This window comes from Castanea sativa, chromosome 5, assembly GCF_040712315.1.
Source record: "Castanea sativa cultivar Marrone di Chiusa Pesio chromosome 5, ASM4071231v1".
NCBI classification, from domain to species: domain Eukaryota; kingdom Viridiplantae; phylum Streptophyta; class Magnoliopsida; order Fagales; family Fagaceae; genus Castanea; species Castanea sativa.
In genome coordinates this window covers 52,511,076-52,533,697 of record NC_134017.1, presented here as the reverse complement: position 1 = coordinate 52,533,697, position 22,622 = coordinate 52,511,076, and the positions used below count along the sequence as shown (strand labels likewise).

The window sequence follows — 22,622 nt, the reverse complement described above, 5'->3', positions numbered from 1 at the left end:
ATGTCCTACTCTCTCTCTCTCTCCTTTTTTTTTTTTTTTTTTTGCTGAGAGGATGCCTAGTCTTTTTAATCTTGATTATGGTCTATCTCTATATATCTCTTGATTTGCCAACTTTCATTAAATTTTTTTTTTGAGGCTTTAAATAATTAAGAGAAATAGGAATGTGACATTAATGATTACCTATGTTCAAATGAGAGCATTACAAATTATAATTTCCTTTGGTAGGGTACCAATTCGATTGCTTTAGTGTAAATAGAACGTTACACAACACCAATTCGATTAAATTAGTATGAAAGAAGCACTAAAATTATTACAAAATTCTTTGTTTCAGCTTCTCTTTGAGATTTTCCTTTTAAAAAAAAAGCTTCTCTTTGAGATGCCAGTTTTTTTTTTTTTTTTTTTTTTGGAGTTAGTTTCATTTTGAATTTGAAACTTGAATTTGGTCTTCAATATTGAGGATTTTATGGAATTTAATTGTGGCCTAATTAGACATTTTCTAATTGGTGTAATCCTGAACAGGGCAGCCCTAGGCTTAGGCCAATTAAGCCATTGCCTAGAGCCCCCTTACTAGAGAAGGCCCCAAATTTGGGGGCAAATTTATTATTTATTATTTATTTTATATATATACATATATTGAGATATTAAAACATTTTAGTTTACATCTTTTTCCACTATTAAGAAGCTCAAAAAATTAAGTAATGCTAAAAATAGAGATAAGACAAATTTAAATAAATACGTTATACAAATAGGCGTGTTACTAATCACAAATAATTCAAATAGAAAAATGTTAGAAATACTATAAATTTTACTACATAAATTTTATTTATTTAATTATTTTTATACAAGATAAAAATTCTACTCTAACCTAATATAAGTGTATATGTGTGCGAAACTCTCTTCTAGAGATTTAAATCTTAGTCATTACCCCCCACACACCACAAGAACTTATACTTATGGAGTAATCACTGCAAGGGTGCGTGATGGTCTCCATAATTTTTATAATTTGATGTGACAATGAATATAATAAGTGAATTTCAATAAACTATTGAATGCATTTTTGAATGAATATTTGTAATTGGTGATATATTTTTGTAATTCTCATGTTGTAATTTTTATAATATTTTTAGTATTTTTGTAAGCCTCATATTATTGATCACATTCTTTACAACACCAGTTTGTAGTAAAATTTGTTATAACTTCAACATTTTCTAAAAAAAAAATCATATTAAAAGTAAAAAGAGTGAATTAAAAAAAAATTATTATACAAAATGCTAATTAAATATTATTTAAGTGATAATATAAATACCACATTTGAAGATTTCGCCTTAAGACTCCAAAAATAGGGGCTGTTGACATGTTTTAATCACAAAGGATATTAAAATTTGAATAAGAAATATACTATTGGAGACCATGCTTTTCCATAGCTACCATCCAAAGTCAGACAAGCTGTGGGTCCTTTTTTGTAATTGACTTGTACTCTTGAATATTTAGTGGTCTTGAAACTTTAAACTTTAATTTTCAAAGTGGTGTGGTGTGGTGTGGGTGATTGAAGAAATAAAAATAAAAATTCATGCCCGAAGTGTACAACCCACGCCTACCCGTCCAAATACTAACAAACCTAGCCGAATCCTACTCCTTGCACTATGCTCAAACTTGAAACCGACTTTAATTTTCAACCCTAGTACTATAGTATATATTTACGATAAGTTGTTAACCCTGTCACCCTGTTCTGTGTGTGTTGCTTAGCTTAGCTTCATGATCATGAAGAATCTCTTCAAAGAAGACATAGACTGCCCTCGTCCAAAATCAGTGCGGTATGCTGTATCCGTGGTGGTCCTTTTGTGTTTTCTAAAATTGTGTGGTCTTTTGCTTGACATGGACACATGGATGTTAGAGACTTGTTTAAAGTTGCTACTCAAAGTTGCGTTGGGTTTGGTAGTAGTTCAGTACCTGGTTATCGCTGTTAATGCCAGAAATTCAATGTCCAAGTCCAACTCTTCAGAAGAAAACACCAAATATATGAATTTATGTAATAAAGCGTATTTTAGATTCGTTGCTTCTTTCTTATTGTTCGTCGTGTTTTCGAATATCACTGGGTGAGTAGTGATTTTCTTTCTTTTCCCTATTTAAAAAAAAAAAAAAAGTTATTTTATGTCTGAGTTGCTTCAAAAATATTATTGACATTCTTGAAATTTCTTTCCAAAAGGCCCCTATTTGTACAGCTCTTGCGATCTCGAACTATGGCCACCGCAGTCGATCAACTTGCGATTTTTAGGTGATTTTCTTTTCAATGTTTTATTTTCTTTTATTGAATTTTTTGTACATGTTATGAAATCCCACACACAAAAAAAGGGCTTAATTCTTTGTTTGTTAGATGAATTTCAAAAAGATGCTATGCTATATGTTAATTTCTTTTTCGTTGCTGAAAATATTCATTATTATTATTATTATTATTATTATTATTATTATTATTATTATTTGTTAATTTCCATGTCGATCGGGAAAAGAGCTTATGCCAACTAATTACTTTGACCTGGTATGGATTTCTTTAACTATATGGTAATTTTATTATTTATGTTTGGAATCACTTTTAAAGTTTTTTTTAATTCTAATAAATAAAATTTAATTCATTCAGGAGCTGCTGTGAACAGTTCGACTGATGAGGCTTCAGTTCCATACAAAAGATTGAAGCTGAAGCAAAATCAAAGCTTATTAAAAGATAGAGGATTTTGTAGTGTATTTTTGTCTTTTGAATTTCAAGTTGTTCCACATGTACGTTTTTGGTTTTTTTTTTTTTTTTTTTTGAATTTTCAGAATTTTCCAATTTATGGTGTATTTTTATTTAAGCCTAAGTCCTTAATTATATTATGATATTGATTAGAATTTCAAGAGGGTTAACTTAGAGTTTGTAATTTTAGCCGGATTTATGTATAATCCTCGTACCACTAGGCTTTCACCTCAAAAATTTGATTTTATTTATCTTTCCTTACTGTTTAGGTCATCTAAGGTTTAGGTTGCAGAGGTTTGACTTAGAGTAGAAATCTGGTCCTACTAATTAACTTAGCTTGCTTGTTGCTTGGGGTTTATTGAAATATTGATGAAGCTATGGAATTATAATTAGTTATCACCAAAGCAAGGAGTTTAGACAATTTTTGGTATATAAAGTCTTGCACTCTTGCTAGGGCTTTTTCTGGTGAGAACAGCACTAGTCAATAGCCCTTAATAGTTTAATAATATATACATTTTTTTTTTTTTAAGGAGGGAAGTTATATTTCCGCTTACACAAAAAACTAATTAATGTCTTGATCTGATAATAAAACTCTATCATTAAGAGTGGGCGTCATAAAAAAAATGAGTTTATAATTTTTTTTTTAGATTCCCTTCTCCCTTTAATATTATTTTTTGGATCATGTTTGATCCTAAATTTCGCAATTTAAGGAAATTTAGAAGTTAAAAGGCAATTTTTTTTCTTGAGGGCATAGAATAATTTTTTCAAAGTACATAACTAAGGAAAAAATATTTTATATCAAATGATACCACATTATTCGTATCAAAATCTAATAAATGAAAGACAGGTGTGCAAAAGTAATTATCCACTAATACACGTCTTTCATTTATTAGTAGATTAGTTGATTTTTGCTGATATATCTCACTTATTGAATTTTGATACTACTGACATAGTATGATTAGATATCAAATACCTTCTCCTAAACTAAGCTTGTGCTCCTTCAATTATTTTTTGAAGCATGTATTTTTATTTTTATTTTTAAAAAAAATTCATATAATTTGTTTAATTGTTAATAGTTCCGTCTCTATTTGCATAATAATTCACTTTTAATTGCTAATTAGATACAAGTCAGGACATATCATTTTGATAATAATTGGATTCTTTGTTACATAGAAAAGAGGGAATTTGGTAAATATTCAGAATTTCTTGTGAGGTACACCAATACATCAAATTATAGAAGTTATTCAGAAAAAAAAAAAAATAAATAAATATACAACTTATAGAAGTTATTATAAAACACCAATAACTTGTACTCACAAATTGAAAGGGCATTCACACCAGCCTCTATAGATCATTTAGCTAATCTGATCTAAAAGTCTACTTTTTCTATTCTTTTTTTTTTTTTTTTTTTACTTCTATCAACATTAAACTACTCTCCCCCATATTATTAAATATTCTTTTACTCTCTTTTTTTTACCCATAGAATTACTCTTTCAGCACCCAACTCTTTCCCATTTCTTGCACTTGAGTACACGTGTAGTTTATTCATTTGGTATATAAAAAAAAAATTCACTATTTGCTTTATTCATTAAAAAATTAAATTGATCAACTACCATAAGAATATAGAAAAAACAGAGACCTTTGAGATATAAACAAGTTGTGAATACTCGATGGCTTATTTATATGCCAAATTTCTTGCAGCTATTAATTTTTCTATTTTCATCATAATAAAAGTCTAGTTAACTTGCTTCTATTTTTTGGAAGGCAAACATATTAATAGGAAATAGTATTTTGTATAGAATGATACCACATCATTCGTATTAAAACCTAATAAATAAGATATATGTGTAAAAATAACTATCCACTAACATGGTATCATTTGATACCAAAGCTTTTTGTATTAATAGATGTAAGGTATATTGAATGAATGAAGCAAATAACAATACTTAATGGGGTGGTTACTCCACAAGTACAAGTGCTTATGGGGTGTGGGGGGTAAGGATTGGAGTTCAAGTCTCCAAGAGGGAGCTTCACACACATATACACTTAGATTAGACTAAAGTAGAAATTCTATCTTGTATAAAAAAAAAATATAACTTATTTTACCTTATTTAAATTGCAAAAAGTACTTTTTAAAATCCAGGGTGGGAACTGCACAAGGATGGATAAGAATTATCTAACCTCCACCTAGTCCTAGTATAAGCTTAGAGCACCTAAGAAGAAGGCAAGTTCAAATTGAAAAGTACTAAAAAAAAATGTCTTTATACAAAACTTGTGAATTGTGCAGGAAATTAGTGCCGTAAAATATTACCATCAAACATGCAATTGAAGCATTTTAAAACGAACTAACATTTCTTGGAGGTGAGGAAATTTGACAAGTTGAGGTGGAAGCATGCCAGGAAGACTATAACACATGGGAAATAAAATATTGAGTCTAGGCAACAACAATCATTAAATGTAACTCAATGATAAGAGATGTAAACAGATTCCTTTTGAAAATAATGCTTACTGGGCTACATATACAATGATAAAAATATTAACAACAACAATATACAGATGAGTAGAGAATAGAGCTTAGATGAAAAAATTTAGACTTTTGTCCATCATACGAGGACATAACAGTGCTGTTATTTTCGAAGTGACAATCACAATTGATGCTGCTGTGGTGTTACCCCAACCATTTGAAATTGGCAAGAATTACCATCAGAACTCCAATACGTCACACCCATCATACTAGTTTTTTTTTTTTGAGTGCATCAATTAATCAACATCCACAATCAAATAAACAAAACATGTCAAATCAGTGTTGTACAACTGTGCTTACGTAAAATATTGGCAATTCAAATTCATTCCTCCTTATTTTGGCTTACATGAACTTAAATATATTAAAAAACACCCAGGAAAATGTTTATCTTCTCACTTAAGTAATGCCATTTTTGCTGCCTGACTTTAGATTGGAAACACAGCTTAGCTTAGCCTGGTCCAATTGTTCTAAATAGTAAATACCCATGACTTGAAGTGACATGTAAACACCCATGACTTGAAGTGACATATGAGGAACATCAAGGACGTTTCTACCATTCTACACTTATTTTAATTTCCATTTTGTTTCTAACTTTCTCTTTTTTCTTGTCCTTCTTGAAGGGACACATCGGCTCTTAATCAAATAGAAACTGAAACATGGACACTACAGTTAGGTTCTCAAAGTGGATTACTCCCATAAGGGAAAAAATCAATTTTGCTATAATTATGTGATTTCAGACCAATGAACACTTGACAAAACCACAGAGAATGGAACTCATATACTCTAATCAGACTACTAGAGAATCATACACAAGTGAAGTACTCTTATAATCATATAAATCAATGCAAAATACCCCATTTATCAGTTTGGTCACCAAGAAGATAATTTGGGTTTCTTAAAATGAAAATAACAAGTTTAACACAACTAGGTCAACCAGTTATAGTGACACCCTGTTGGACCAACTTCCTAAGATTCAAGATTTTCATATTCCTCACCAGTTAGAATGGAAGTATTATAGACCCCACCAAAAACAAAAAAGATAGAGAATGGAAGAGTTAGCTGGTACCTTCTTGTTGGGGTACCAGCTCCTCTGTGAATTGCACCAACCCAAAGCAACTCAAAGCCATAATCTTGAAGAAGAAGAAGTTTCTTCCCAGCATGATGGTCAAAAACTATTGGCTCCTGAAGGGACTTCTTTAGAAATGTTTCCTACATATGAATATAGGCGGTTGGGACAACTTCACATTCTTTACATATGACATTGGTGGTGGCACTATGTTTGGTTTTGGCATGATTTATGGTAGGGGGAGGCTCCGCTCAAGGAAAGGTATCCCTAATGGTGTTTAATAGCAAGAGATAGTTACATAGGGGAATTTTGGGCTGTTTTTTACTTAACTAAAATGTTTGCTTTTCAGCCACATAATGAAATTGTTAGTAAAAAGTAAAAACAGCCCAAAGGGAAAAAAAATCCCCACAGAGGCGGATTATGCAGAAATCAGATTTGGACAGCTCTCTTGGATGCCAGTATTCATTCATGTAGTTTAGGATTATGAAATCGAACCTATGTCATAAATTTTGGAGGATCTTTCCCAAGCAAATATTAGGCATGGGCAGTTAGATAAGTTGGTGTGGATTCCTTTGCAAAACCAAGGTTTCCAAGTGAAGAGCTATTATAGAATTTTGAGGAGGGATGGCTTAGATTTTCCTTAAAAGAAGTATATGGAAAATCAGGGTCCTACCAAGGGCAGCTTTCTTTTCCAGGTGTGTGGCTTTGAGTAAGATTTGGACTGCCAATAGGCTACTGTATCAATTAATCATAAAATGTTCAATCAAGCCAGTGTTTGGGGTCTAAAACAGATTTTTAAGTGGTATCAAAGCATTTAGAATGCACAAGGTCTAGATAGAAATTTTCAAAAGCACAAGAACAATTTTTTTAATGCAAATATATCATGGCCTATGCAGTTATATACTCAATAGAAAGTGAAAGTGAAAGTGAAACGGAATGCTGTACAGCCTGTACTACTATACCAGACAGATAGATGGTCAAAACACCTAATGTGGCCTATGCAGATCGATGCTCCACAAAAACAGCTGCAATCCATTTCCCTAAGTGTCTTCACCAGCTAAAGCCCTGATGATGAAGATTTCATTTCAACGATCATCTGAAGACAAGCAAATAAGATAATCTCATTACTTTTTTATGTACACAATCGCACCCATAGAATTAGGTTATTCCAATTATACTGTTGTAGTGTAGATTCTAACCTTTGAATAAAATGATCTTAGCTAGCCGAGTCTGGCCTCCAGCATCTCCACGCTCGTGCCTAGGCCTAGCCCTATATAGCGTAGGAAACAAGATTTCAATTAAAACCACATACATCACTGGCATATAATCCATTTTACATCATGCACTCAATTCTCAAATCCATTAAAACAAAAACAATATCCAATGCACAAAAACAAAAACAAAAACAAACAATAGCAGACTAATGTAATGTAACAGTAGCCACATCCTAATTAAGTTCCATGATCTAATCCATAAACACACGCACAACAACCAACCGACCAAATGGAATGACAAAGAACAACATCAAAAAGTAACAAAAACAACAGAAACAACAAGATACCGTGGGCGTGGGCGGAACAGAGCCTGATTCTGAATCTGTGCTCCATATTGACAAATCAGGCACAAAACCAGAATGGCCATCCAGCGCATCCAACCACGGGGAAATGGAATGAGAATGAGGAAGTAGATCCCAGTCACAAAGGAAACCAGCAAAAGTGATGGAAAGGCCATATCCATGATCCACTCGTGCAAACTAGCTCGCAGGTTGAAGACCATCTCTTGCACGAGCGTGATCTCGCGACTGAAGAAAAACATGATGAAAGCCAATAACGCAAGAAAGTTTCGCATCATTGAAAAATTCAAGTGGAACTGAGTTCAGGGTTTGAGGCTCTCGCTCTCGGTGTTGGTGATCGGTGTTTGGGGTTCGCTTTCGCGTTCGCGTTTGCGAAGAAAGGCGCGACTGAGCGACTCTTTTTAAGTTTTTGAATATTGGGTTTGAAGGGGTTTTATAGTAAAACCTTAAAATAAAAAAACAGTGTGTGTGTGTCTGAACGTTGTAAGATAAGCCCTCAAATGGAATGAATGGATTGATTTATTTTTTCCCTCTAAAACCTAAATCCCTAATATAGAAGTGTTAAATGGCTAATAAAGAGTTAAAATATTTTAATGTCATAAATAATGGGTTCACTTTCAAAGAGTTTGTTAGGTTGACTATTGTACAAATTTATTGACAATAATAAAAAATATTTGGTTGGGTGGACTATAATACAAATTTATTGAAATATTATTAAATGGTCATGTTAATGAATATTTAACAACTCATTTTAAGAAAATTTTGACACCATTTTTATGAATAATAAAAAATACTGTCAAAACATTTTTTTTTTCTTCATAAAAACTTTCTTAAAATAGTTTGTTAACAATTACTCTAAGAGCATTAGTTAACATTTTTCTATTATAAATAATAAGAAAATATCTATTTAAAATCTATAATAAATTGTGATATATATCATTTTATTTTTAACCTCTTTTACTCTTTTTTTTTTTTTTTGGTTGCTGAAAGTAGTCTGTTTATACTTGAATTTCCTTAAAAAGATTTTAATTTTTAATCAAGATTGTTAATTTTTATATATTTATTTTATATATTTATATTAATTAATTATAACAGCATTACAATTCTATCTCAATTCCTCAAAAACCTCACATATCTTTTTTCTGATTCTTTAAACGATTCGAATTTCAAAAAAAGGCCATACCCACAAAACATTTAACACTAGGTCATAACTACTCACCGTGCCATTTGACTGCCATAGTCCTACTACTAAATCCTAATCTCCAAGCTACCAAAATCTTAAGTGCTATTGCAGGCATTACCCAATTAGCCAATATAGAAAAATGAGGACAGACAAAGGGTCATTGATACTGTGACAATATAAAACAATTAATTTACTGTCCCCTCGCTTTACAAATGACATCAAATCAGATGATATTAAGAGTCCATTTAGATAGAGCTTATTGTTGAAAATTGAAAACTGAAAACTGAAATTACTGTAGCAAAATAATTTTTAAATGTGTGAATAGTACCGTGAGACCCATTTTTAATAAAAAAAATCTGTAAAGTGAAGTTTGTGGGTCCCATGAACAGTACACAGGACCCACAAATGTGCTGAAAGTCAACAAAATGTGGCTACTGTTCATGCACAGTAACATAAACAGTAGCCTTGTCCCCTATGAAACCTATGCAGCAGAAGGAAAAAAAAAAAAAAAAAAAACGCTTAAGTCGCAGACGCTAACTTTTTCATCCGTATCCAAACTCAGCCTAAGTGTGTATTTGGATATGGCTTATTTTGCTGAAAACTGAAAGCAATAAAAAAAAATATTTCGGTTACTGTTCATTAATGAAATTATTGTGCATTTGCCTATTTGCACTGTTCAGGGACATGAACAGTGCAAGAGGCGCTGGACTTAAAAAAAAGAAAAAAAAAAAGGGCCAAAAACGCAACTTCCTCTAAACGCAAACAGCCTGACCCAAACGGAGCTTAAATTGCCTCCTCTTTGCAACAAGTTGTCCACCATAAACAATGCAAATAAGAACTGCAGTCCCAAAACAAACAATAACTTAAAACTAGATTTAACTTAAACCGATGACTTTGGTGTAGCTTCTAGTATCTTCATCAAAACTGCAGCCTTGAACATCATGAAGCATATGAACTAATAAAGCAGAACTCTAGGGGCCATGAGATCAATATACAAAATTTACAGTCTCAATGAACACTGTATTCTTTACCCTATTGTCAAATCCCATATCAAATTGTTTGGCTCACTCAAAACATACTTGGGTAGTGCATATCTTGCACCTGTAATGGAAATGTTGTAAGCTGGATGAAAGAAATTTTTGAATAATTTAAGGGAAAGAAAAGAAGAAAGATAAATGAAAGGGGAGAAAGGGGGAGGCAGGAAGGAAATGAAGGACCTCTCTCATCATTGTCAAGTCAGCACTCTGAATGATCACACCCGCACATTCCACGATTGTTTGTGCAAGGGTTAAGTCAGCTTCAGCAGCTGCTCAAAGTGCATCCCATATCTCTGGAAAGAAAAACAACATTCATATTTCAGATATCTTCTTTCTTTTGCTTAACACTAAAAGATTAGTTCCTCAACTTCTCTTAACGCTAAACAAACAGTACATGTAGACTGCACATCAAATATAACAACATAACATGTTTACAGCAAAATATACATACACATTTACAGCAGAATATACATTACCATCATGTTGATGACTATAAACAACATAGAACGGTAGAAGGGAGCAAAACAACCAGACTAAAATATAATAGTTTGAGAACCTTCATGCAACTTAAGCAACTTAGTTTTAGCAATCATAGTACGACATTGAAGTTTATTCTTATAAAAAAGATGGGGTCAAGAAATAAACATATGTTTGATATGAACTTTAGACATTCATGATATCACAACATTTTTTAACAAGAATTTCATTTTACTTCATAAACAGTGAATCAAGAATATATAGCAATAACAACTGATAAAATATGGCAATTTCATCAGCAAAAATGACATGTTTTGGATTAAAAAAAGAAGTAATATAGTTTTGATCTCAAACTGTACCATTAAAAACAGGTAGACAGACAGATGAGACAAGTAGATGGCATGAGGAAATGGTAAAGCAAACAAAACTCATCTTTAAACCAGAACTATGATACTTAATAGGATGGGCTTGATTAGCAATTACCACAACTTCCTCCAAAGTGCTGATTATACTGAACATGTTTCATCACAGTTTACTAAATTATAATATGTGCATGTATGTGTGAACTAGAAACCAAATGCAAATGACTACCTTCTAAAAGGCCAGAACCAATTTATTCTCTAGTGTGCTCCTACCGATTGAGACAATCTTTGGATGTGGGGATAACACACAAGCCTTGATTGGGTAAGTTGCGTATGCACTTGGCTTAGTGAACTAAGACATCTAAAGCTAATTAAATAACCATAAAATATGCAGATATGAAAAGACACCGTTTTGTAGAAGACCATATCAAGAAGGCATGCAGTTGATAGGATCCAGACTTGTTTTGGTGAACCAAGAGTACTTTGTCCCAGTTAAATAATGTTTATGACCAGTGCCCATAACTGTGAGAAGCAAACTTTTGATTTACAATTTCATATTTTAAACCTGCCTTCCCCCCTCCCCCCCCCCCCTCAACTATAAGTGCCATAGTGCCACCAAAGTAATCAAAATACAATATGATATCACATATAAGAGAGGTCCAACAATATGAAAAAGGAAATTCTCACAGCAATGAATGATAAGTTTGTTTAAAACAGTATCCATGAATGTCAATACAAAACTTCATGCAGAGGTTCATACTTTCTGTGAATGTCATTCTCAAAACTATAAGAGTTATAATGAAACTAATTCTGGTCATAATCAGTAATATCAAACATATTATATCAAGTTCTTGCAGTACATCTTTTACCAAACACTTCATAACAGAATTTTGGACAATTCTGGTCCAGTAGGAAGGGGAACATGCTCAATATGCAGGAAGAAATTCACCAACAGGCTTACTGGCTGATGTGGTAACAAACATTTCAACTTAAAGAAGCAAGTGTCCTTGAAGAACTTAAAGTAAAAACTAATGGTTCATATCAGCTGATAGCCAGAATAGTGAACTCTTTCAGTTTAATGAGCAGGACTGAGCTTAGTTAAATATTTGCTTCCAGAATGAAGAGACACAGGCATAGTAACTAACACAGATATGAATAAAAGCAACTCTTTAAGTATGCTTTCACAAATTAAATTTCTTAACATAAAGAGACAAGATGGGCCCCAACAAGGGGACTCGAGAATCAGAATAAGCCTAAAATTTGTCATATCATTATTCATGCTTTTGCAAGTTAACCACATATGAAAAACTATTGTACAACTGTCGGCATCCATCCCAGCGCATCCATATGCCAATGTCAGAAACTAGAAATATCATCATGGTGCAAATAGGCACAATGTTGAACATAAATTCTCTCTAAGAGAATCATTTATTTTGAATAATCATTAACAGTCCATATGTCTCCCATTTGTGTCAACAACCATATAGCACAAATTCTATATAGAACAACAAACCTAATTGAAATCTTCATTCTTAAAAACATAATAGGCTGAACCACAAAATAATCATATGTAAAAAAATAAGTTGGGCTCATATGTACTCTTTGAAATCACTCATTACATATCTCTTGAAGTAAAGGTTTTTCTTGTGCATCCTCTGCTAGAATAGCAGAGACAAAATAACTGCTAGAGTTTCATTGCAATCTCTACCATAGATGCTTGCCATAGAATCTTCAACAATACTCTAGCTATATTTACTGCCTTGGGCTACAAATATGCCTGAAGCATAAAAAGTCATGGGCCATCAAATGGAACTTTCACCTAAATCATACAGATACAAAAGCAAACAAGAAAAGAAAAAGTCAAAATTTTTTTGTCCTAACTATGCAAAAGATATACTATCTCATGCCCTTAATTTTTAGTTACTCCTCTTTTCAGATGGTCTGGAGTGGGGTTGTTACTAGATACCCAAATAATTTTGAAATATGGGCCAAGCAGAATTTGACAAAACTATAAAGTTAAAACATAAACAATATGTGGGCATACCGCATGCATTCTTTGAGTGCATACACAAGTCCCATCGAAAGAGTACCTTTCTGGCCACTGTAGTGTGGAGCGGTATCCCAAAATTCATCATGCATCTGCATTAGTTGTTTCCTTGTAATTGGTTCAGTATGCTTCCAAGGTTTCGGCTTCTGAATTTTCTTAAGATCCCCTGAGATCACATAAAATAATTGTTATCACCATCAAATAAATTGAATTAGCTAGGAATCTAACTATTAAATAAAAGTAAGCACCCTGTAATATTACATTCCCAGCAGTGAAGAAGCAAATACCGCATGTGCATATGGCGTGTTTGATACATACACATAAATGTGTATATGTGCATATGGCGTGTTTATGGAGAGGGGGAGAGATTTGATGAGGATGAGGAGGACCTAAAAAGATAAGTGGATATATTGTGTGTGGGTGATAGTGGTGGCAGCAACAACATTAACTTTGGTTTTTGTATCACAGTTGTGCCATTAAATATTGTTTAGGTCACAGATCATAGCAATTATTTTAGGATATAATCAAATATAGGAGAGCTGTGATTCCTCCATTGCCTATTGGAGGCTTCCCTCTGTTTCTTTCTCAGCATTCATATAGCTGGTCATTCCTAAGGGGACCAAGGGTAGAAGGAAATAGGCGTGCACGGCATTTATGCCAATAACTTAGAATAGTATGATTGGGAAGATCCTTCATATATCAATAGCTTGTCCCACACACTCAAATGGAGTGTTAGGGAAGCTAGTTGAAGATATATATCTCATAGTGACATAAGGCAATTAAGTAGTGTGTTGCTTGCATTCGTATGGATGAGAGCTTATTTGCATCCTAAAAGAAAATGTACAGCTTTTTAAAGCACCATCTTTTTCCAGGTACATCTACACTTCCGCTCAATAAACAAAATAAACTGATAAAGAAATAAGCTCATTCAAACACACTCTTAGTGGTATGTGTATCTAGCCTATCTTTCCTCTTCACTAGGCAAGTCGAAGATTTGCAGCATATAATGTACCATATCTGCCGGTGGCTCAAATAGACACAATCAATTGGAAAGAAGAAGAATAAAAAATAAATAAATTTTGTTGAATCAAAAACCTAATGGCAAAGTGGAGTTATTGCCATGATTCTAGAACCAGCTCATTTTAGAATCTAGTATCTTCATCAAAACTGCAGCATTGAACATCATGAAGCCTATGAACTGAAACCTCAACTGATTCTGATTCCAATCTATAAAATGATAGGAAAAACCTCAGATTTGAATGTAATATCAATCCAATCAAGCCCATATAATTAGCCATTTTTTGCACTTATTCTGAATGATGGAAACAAATTAGAAAACAAGACCTAACAACGCATCTACCGATGTCAAGCATCCTGTGAAATCTTTCATCCTGCAGCTAGAAGCAAAGACACCATGCACAAACATCCAATCCATTCTGAAAGCAGTTCCAAAACCAACACATGTTAACTTTGAAAAGTAAACAACGGTCTAACCTCCTCATGGGATCAAAACTCACCAAAGGCTGACTAATGACCCTAAATCAGGAACTTTACTAATCTAGAAGATCTTGTGGAATTAAAAGTAATGAACACTTCAAAGATTCATTATACTCTCTTTTTGATGTTCAAAACTGAAGCAGCAAAAGTTCAAACTCATTTACTCAAATCATTACTCTCTTTTATTTTTCTTTGCTTTGAATGAAAGTCTTCAAGTCTTTACTGTATATGGAATTCCTTATGCAATTTTCATTTAACTGGCTGAAATGTTTGATACATTTCCTCTCATAAGAAGAAATTCAAAAATAGATTTGAACAAATTAACATTATTTTCATCGCATTCAATGATGATGGTTCTCCAGAAACCTATCCTTACATCATGGACAGTTGCAACTCTTCAAGCAATGAGGATCTTGCTTTCTGTTACTAAATGAGTACAAAAGAATAATTTAGTTTGAAAATGGACACCATTTAGTATATGAAAATAATGGACACCATTTAGTTATTTCTTTAAGTGCATCAACTAATCAACATCCACAATCAAATAAACATAACATGTCAAATTGGTGTTGTACAACTGCGCTGATGTAAAATAATGGCAATTCAAATTCATTGTTCCCTATTTTTGGCTACATGAACTTAAAAATATTAAAAATCACCAAGGAAAATATTTATCCTTTCACTTAAGTAATGCCATTTTTGCTACCTGACTTTAGATTGGAAACACAGTTAGCTTCGCCTTGTTCAATAGTTCTAAATACCCATTACTTGAAGTGACAAAGAGGAACATCAAGGACATTTCTACCATTCTACGCTTATTTTAATTTCTAATTTTGTTTCTAACTTTCTCTTTTTTTCTTGTCCTTCTTGAAAGGACACATCGGCTCTCAATCAAATAGAAACTAGAACATTTAGATCTCTCAAATGATCACAAATTTAGACTTTTATCAACCAAATTTCATGAATTAATTCCTACAAATCAATTTTGCTATAATTATGTGATTTCGGACCAATAAATGCATGACAAGACCACAGAAAATGGAACTTAGACGAATTCAGCCAAACAAGCCTATCATGCAAGCGAAATAATTACAGGAGTGTGCTCTGACGGTGTGAGTAACCATCGTACAACACTAAGAGTGAGCAGCTTTAAATCTTATTACTTTCCCATCCAAGATAGTAAATTTCAATTACTTTTTTTTTTCAGTTCTCCATGGCCTCAAGATAATCAGCAGGCTGTTTCGTCCCCAGTTCAAGCAACGAACGCCTCCATCATTTCGTTAAAGCAAATTAGGCTGTTTTTTGTGTAGAGAACTTACAAGAAGGATCCGAAACTTTGAGCTGTCATGATTATCTTTCCTTCCTCTGCTACATGTGACCACTGAGATCTCTGCCTGGTAACCCTTATTTATAGATTTAATTGTTTCCATCTGTTAAAGACATTAATAATCAGAAATTGAAACCAAGCGTTATCACTAATGCAGATAAATCACAACAACCTACAGTGAGTTTATCCGGGTGCCGATGGACCAAACCATTTATCATCTCCATCAAATAACCAGTGCAGAATTCCAAAGAACAAACAAGGAAAATTAAAAATCACCACAATATTTGTTGGATTAGCTATATTCCAAAAGCTTAAGCTGAAAAAAAAAATGGCAAAGCTAGGCATATTAAACAAATAATATTGGATAAGAGGGCTCTAAATTCCAAACCAATAGTTTTTTTTCCCCTTTCTTTCTTTCCTTTTATGGGGCTAGTTTAGTTAGTTCAGTTGAATATACTAAAAATGAAACAAATTTTTTTTCAAAAAAATTCAAATTCCAGGATCAATTTCTCAACAACCAAACGGAGAATAAAAAATAATCAAGACCCAGATTGAATTTTCACAAGATTCAACTAAAAAAGAATCAATTTTTTACCTACAAACCACGTAAGCTTTACTACAAAGTTGCAAGATTCAAACAAAATATAAACTTTATCAAATCGAAATCAGCAATTCCAACAAAACCCATTATTGTCCTATAAATTCCGAGGAATCAAAGAGAAGAAATAGAAAATCTGGGCAAAAGGAGAGAAAATAGAAAGTGGGTTTGATAGGGAATTACCTGGAATGGTAGAGATCGCGGTTGATGGGCACTAATGGCGGGCGAGTGAGATTGTCATTATTCCCATTAACGAGGAAGAAACTTTGCAGAAAAGCAAAGAAGAGTGAAAGGAAATGACCCATGTTAAAAGCAATTGAAGAAGAACAGCATGATTCTTCTGTCTTGCTCAATTGCTTTCATTTCATTTTAGTTTGCACAAAAATATGTGACATTTTCGTCTACGTTTGTTTGGAGCCGTGAAAAAACAAAATCAAAAACAAATGCAAATGTAAACAATTAGGAAAGACTTTGGGCCTTTTGGTAAACAGCTCTCAGTTTTTTTTTTTTTTTGGGAGCGTGGTTGGAAAAGTTGGATGAAAATACCTATAATTTTATTTAGAAATTGAAATATTTGTTATTTTTGGTAAAATTGTGTGAAAAAATTTATAAAAACAAATGTAATGTTATTTAAATAATAAAAATATGTGTTATTTTTGAACGAGAAAGTGTGAAAAAATATATGAAAATGTTATTTAGAAGTTGAAAAATATGTGTTTTTTTTTTTTAATTTCGGATGATTGAAAAGGTTAGAGAGAGAATGTACGGGTTTTGACAGTTTTGGTCTCCGAAATTTTCCACATTCAACAGTGGATTTCTTTTGATATTTGATCCAGCAGATTTTTTTTTTTTTTTCCAGATAAATTCAATTTTTAATGGTTGGAATTTTTTTTTTTTTGGAAAATCAGAGGTGAAATATACAGTGTTTCCATGTTGAATAAATGCTGCACTATATTTGCATTTGAATTATTCGTGTGAATGCAAAAGTGTGTGAAAATACAGGTAATGCTGTTTAAAAAACTAAAAACATGTGTTTAAGAATGTGTACTAAACAGCCCAAAAAACTCTCAAAATATTATGAAGAATTGAAAATACATCATGCCTATTTTCAAATAGATAATGTAAATATAAGGTTATTATTAGCTGTTATAGGTAAGGAAAAAAAAAATATTATGAATTCAAATTAATACATAGAATTTATTATGAAAGTATTGTAAAATTGTTGTGGACATACAACTTCTCATTATTAAATAAATCATATAATTAAGGGAGTGTTTGGTTGTGTTGTTTAAACAATAGTTTTTGTTATTTAAACAACATAGCATGTATTTCTATAACATTTTTTTACGCATACGTATTTCTACAATACTTAAACATTACTAAACAGGCTCTAATACTTAAAAGTATATATAAATGCATAATGGATCGTGTAAGATAGTGGATTTTTTTTTTTTTTTTTTTTTTTTTCAGATCAAAGACAGTGGAATTGAAGATTTATCACTTTTACTTGTAATTTCCCTTTGAGAATATGATGCTACATGTAATAAATACATAACATACTCTCCTTTATTTTATTTTTCTTTAGTATATTACACATCCTGTTGGCTAGTCTAAGGAATATTATAAATTTTAGTACATAATATTTTATAAATTATTAATAATATAATATGTCAAATTTTAAATACAACATATATAATAATTTAAAAAAAAATTATTTACTATCTGGCTAATATGACATGACAGTACTTACATTTTATTATTATGTTAATTTCTAATGATCTTACTTTTAATAAATTGGTAGTATCTTGAGTACATTCTTTTAGGCCAATTGCAAACATCTCATGAGATTTCTTTCAAACACGCTCATTGTATCACCGGGTAAGTTAATCGGACAGTACTCCATAAGGATTTGGGCGTCCTTGATTCAAACAAAATGACATAATTTGACCCTTCTATTACAAATGTGTTTATTATAAGTAACTAAAAGTGGCCGTGTGTATTTGAGTAATTACATTTTTTTTAAGAAGAAATTTGAGTGATTACTTTATTATACAAAATTCATTTTTAATAAAAATATTATTAAATATCTATTTTTTATAATATTAAATATCTATTTTAAAATTTAATAAAGTAAAAAAATATTTAATTTCTTTAAATATATATCATATATCATATCATATACTATATAATAAAAGTTGAATTTAGAAATTGCGGATGCACAAGACTTGGGGGTTCAATCCCCAGCTACACCAAAAAACCGATTGGCGTCTTGGTCTAATGATAAAAAGCTATCATCAGGAACAGATGCCATAAATTAAAACTCTCTCAAAAAGTTGTTGTATCAAATTACATAAATTTAGTAGATATAAACAACAGTTTAATTGTTATCAACTTTTCTTCTATTGCTTCAAATATTTTTTATATAGACAAAAAAAACTTTTCCTCTTATTTGTTAACTTAGTTTAATTAAACTTTTGCTACCTATGTACAGTTTGAAAGATAAAATTTTGTAAACTCTCATCCATTATCTTTTGAAAAAATTTGTACCGTTTCTCTATCTTAGAAACCATATCAATCCGGTTAGGTTAGGTTTCATCTACTTTGCATTGGAGAAAATCATTATCTTAAAAAAAAAAATATATAGTTTGACCTGAATTGTTTGACATGAAAAAATAATAATAATAATTTGACCAGAAACAGATGTTAGTGTGTGTATGAGTGATGCGTCATATGCAGAACAAGACAACAAACCCATGTGTTTTTTTAAGGCAATTTGTAAAGCTCAAATTTTCACTTCATGAAAGGGGCTCAAAAACCCCAACTATTCTTCTTCACTTCACATAATTGGCTCAATAGCCTTGATCTTCTCCACTTCACGAATTGTACTTGAAAGTTGAAACATGTGATTCTTGGCCCAATTTGAAATCATGAAGATTATTAGGCAAATACCCGATTAGTATAATTTTTATGATATCAAAAAAAGGTGGAACACCCTAGTACACAAGGAGTGTACAAAGGGTCAAACAATCAATAAAAAAAATTATAAGAATCTAAGAAATCAAAAAAGGATGAAAAAGATTGGTTCCACAAGGTAGCCAACCAATCCATTGAGTTTTCTAATTTATTGGTTTTATTTCTTTATTTAAATTTTTTCCAGGTTGGTTATCTGTGGTATGAATGTATTTACAAGCTGGACAAGGTTACATACAACAAATACCATCCATACACATCATGGATTCCTATAACGTGCGTATTGAGTAGTTGTTTTATTGGTCCTATTTGGGAATCATATTATGACATTACATGCAAAATGTTTAATCAGTTATTTCCTTTTTCATTTTCCAGCATCTTATTTTCGCATTCTTTATGATTTCAGTGTTTATATTTGCTTGCGGAATTTCACTCAGCAGTTTCAGAGTTTCTCTTTAGCTCTTCTTTCGTACGTTTTCTATCTCTATCATGAAACCATTCTGCCCTTTAACCACCCCCTCAACCTCTGTGTATTCTGCTACCATATTTTGAGATTTCTTAATTGTCTACTTGGTATTATTAGGTGGCTTGGCAAGATAACTTTGGAGACCTATATTTCACAATTCCATATCTGGTTAAGGTGTGTAAACTAATTCATATTTTCATTTATTTTTCCCTAATTTTCCTAGTGATGTTTTATATAGCCATTATAAAATATGTTTGTTTAGTTTGAGCACATCTTTATGCATAAGCATTGTGGCTTTCATTTTTATTTCTCTTCTGTTGCTTTATATGAGTTCATAATCTTGTGTAACCCTTCCTAGAATTGAATTGATACCATGATGTGAAAAGCATGTCCATCTTTATTCTTGGTGGATGAGGTATTTAAGCTTTCATAAGATTTCTAAAAGAGCGTTGAAATTTTTTTCCATCTTCTAAGATAATGTTATAGTAAAGGTAGTCCCTTCTCTTCCTCCTACCGTTTATAAAAGGATAATATTGAAAGGTTTAATAAAATGCAAATGTATAGAGAGAAATTGATAAAAATAAGAAGAAAGTATGAGACTATAAGAAAAACAGCACCCAAAAAGAGAAGACTATGCTGACGATTAACTCAAGTGCATTTCTAATTTCCATATATGTTTCCGCAGATCAAATGTGCCTAATGGACAGCCTAAGTGGCTCCTTTCTCTTATTCCAGAATATCCGATGCTTAACTTCATGCTCACTTCTGCCATTTATGTCATAGTAAGCATATTTCTTCTTTACCCTTTGATTTTGTGAAAGCCACTCAGTACTAACATGTTGCCCTCTGAATTTGCTTGTGCAGATATCTCATCGCCTTTTTGAATTAACCAATACACTGAAGACAGTTTTTATACCCACAAAAGACAACCGACGGTTGTTTTCTAATTTTGTTGCTGGGGCAGCCATTTGTGTGTGTGTGTATTTCATCGCATTCATTCTCGTTTAGATCCCTCATTAACCGGTCTGTGCCTTTCTGCCACTTAATTGTTATTGAGAGTGAACTTTCATAGTTTGGATTCATGAAGAGCTTTGATTCTAATATATTATATATGCACACACGTGTTAAGAGAGAATAAAAAAAGGGGATCTTTTAGCCCTTTTTTTTTCCCCTTCTTTTTTACTTACCTGTATGTGATGATTAGCAATACAATTTACTATTACAGGCCTGACGAATCATGACTTGAAAAGAGTTGCATTGATATCTCTTGTCGGGTGCACAAAACAAATAGGCGGGAGTAAAATAAGGGGAATTTGGAAGATGTTGCTTGCAAATTTAGCTTTTAAAGCAAATGTTCCAATAGTGCCAAGGAAAGTCGCCCTCATTGCTGCATCACAGTAGAAAATCGGAGGTGGGCATGCATTGAGAATGTGGCAGAGGGCAGCACATGATACCAAAGAAAATATAGGTTCCTGTGATATAGATTCATTGTCTGGCATCAATGAAATTTAATATTCATTAGTAGTGCGACATTGTCAATTTGTCTCATTACATGAGTGGAGGATTCACGAACTTGGTGTATGTATTCAATTGGAAAATTTAATTGTGAGCGATTCTTTGGTATATTCGTGCAACACAATCCTTTTATTAATTTCGAGTTTGTGACGTTAGTTTCATATTTTTGATTGTTAGTCCAGTAGGAAATTAAAGAAAGCTGGGAAGTTTGTTTTCCTTGGGGACCAAAAGCGTGGCAGTTTGATGCTTCACACTTTTAATGCCACTTGTGAGCATTTTTGGTTTTGGTTTACTTTTTAGCACTGTGAGCATATTATCAAACCCTAAATAGGTATAGGTTGCCAAAAGTTGTAGCAAAGCAGTCAAAACACGGCAATATATTTGTCTTTTATAAATGAAAATGACTAAAAGGAGCCACCAGCTTGGAAACCTCATCTAGTCTTTGGCATGTGATTGACTCAGAGAGATTTTTTATACCTACTGAAGTTGTGGGACCCATCCAAGTGAAGATCCAAAGGCAGCACTCCCTCTAGTGGTTCAAAACTTTAAAGTGGTATTTGTTACTATTATTTAAATAATAATTTAAGTACTTAAATAATATTATACGTATTTTCATAATTTTTTACCTACACATATTTTCATAAGACAACAACAACGTTATTATAAATCTCTTACAAAATTGCCACTAAATAAGTCCTAAGCCACACTTAGCATCAGTATCTAGTATGCTAAAATTTCAAATATGTTAAAATTTAGCATCAAACCCCATAAATCTTGCATTATCCACACTTTCAATTCTAAAAAATTTTACCATTGAGCTACAATAGCATCCTACTTTTATGATGGTACTGTAGCAAGATGGTATTTTTTATAAATAATATTTTATTTGGGTTTTGGATTTTTATTTGAGTATTAGGTTTTATTTGAGTATTAGGTTATATTATTTTATTGTGTAGATATATTATTTTAATATATTTTATGGTAAAATAAAATTTGAAATATTAAATATATTGTAAAATGGTATAGTTTAATAGAAAAAGTAGTTTTTAAAAAAAAAAAAATTTCAACCTGTGGCATCCGCTCTTAATAATCGCTCTAGATAAAGTAGATTTTGAAATAGTAAAATATTATATTTTTTAAATATCAAATGCTTATATCCTCGTGATACTAAAATCATGACTATGGGTAGTGTGAAACACATCATATTGAAACTGACAACTCAGTTTTCTTAATTTGTGGTTAATCTGGTCCA

The 22,622-nt window shown here is 32.0% G+C and overlaps 1 protein-coding gene and 1 long non-coding RNA gene across 4 annotated transcripts; one reads left to right on the top strand and one right to left on the bottom strand.

Annotated features, from left to right (window-relative positions):
* Window positions 1–9,842: 9,842 nt before the first annotated feature.
* Window positions 9,843–16,842, bottom strand: LOC142634154 (uncharacterized). Of its 3 annotated transcripts, XR_012844060.1 has the most exons (6): window positions 16,603–16,842; window positions 15,998–16,137; window positions 15,814–15,924; window positions 13,041–13,163; window positions 10,292–10,404; window positions 9,843–10,175 (listed from the first exon to the last, which is right to left on the bottom strand). It is a non-coding gene; the product is annotated as an uncharacterized LOC142634154 (long non-coding RNA). The 3 variants fall into 3 exon arrangements; XR_012844058.1 differs by having other exon boundaries at window positions 9,843–10,404; XR_012844059.1 differs by lacking the exon at window positions 15,998–16,137 and having other exon boundaries at window positions 9,843–10,404.
* Window positions 16,843–18,260: 1,418 nt separating this feature from the next.
* Window positions 18,261–21,310, top strand: LOC142635394 (protein REDUCED WALL ACETYLATION 1-like). Its single transcript, XM_075809554.1, has 7 exons — window positions 18,261–18,297; window positions 19,467–19,665; window positions 19,796–19,858; window positions 19,973–20,029; window positions 20,541–20,637; window positions 20,720–20,878; window positions 21,081–21,310. Exons 1-6 carry the CDS (start codon window positions 18,261–18,263, stop codon window positions 20,861–20,863), a joined length of 597 nt encoding a protein of 198 aa, XP_075665669.1. The 3' UTR covers window positions 20,864–20,878; window positions 21,081–21,310.
* The last annotated feature ends 1,312 nt before the right edge of the window (window positions 21,311–22,622 follow it).

What these genes read in the sequence shown, in the direction of transcription:
- LOC142635394 (XM_075809554.1), top strand. Translation starts at nt 18,261, where the DNA reads ATGAGATTTCTTTCAAACACGCTCATTGTATCACCGG. An exon ending in ACATCATGGATTCCTATAAC is followed by an intron (nt 19,666 to 19,795) that starts GTGCGTATTGAG and finishes TTATGATTTCAG; the next exon opens with TGTTTATATTTGCTTGCGGA. An exon ending in CTTCTGCCATTTATGTCATA is followed by an intron (nt 20,638 to 20,719) that starts GTAAGCATATTT and finishes TTGCTTGTGCAG; the next exon opens with ATATCTCATCGCCTTTTTGA.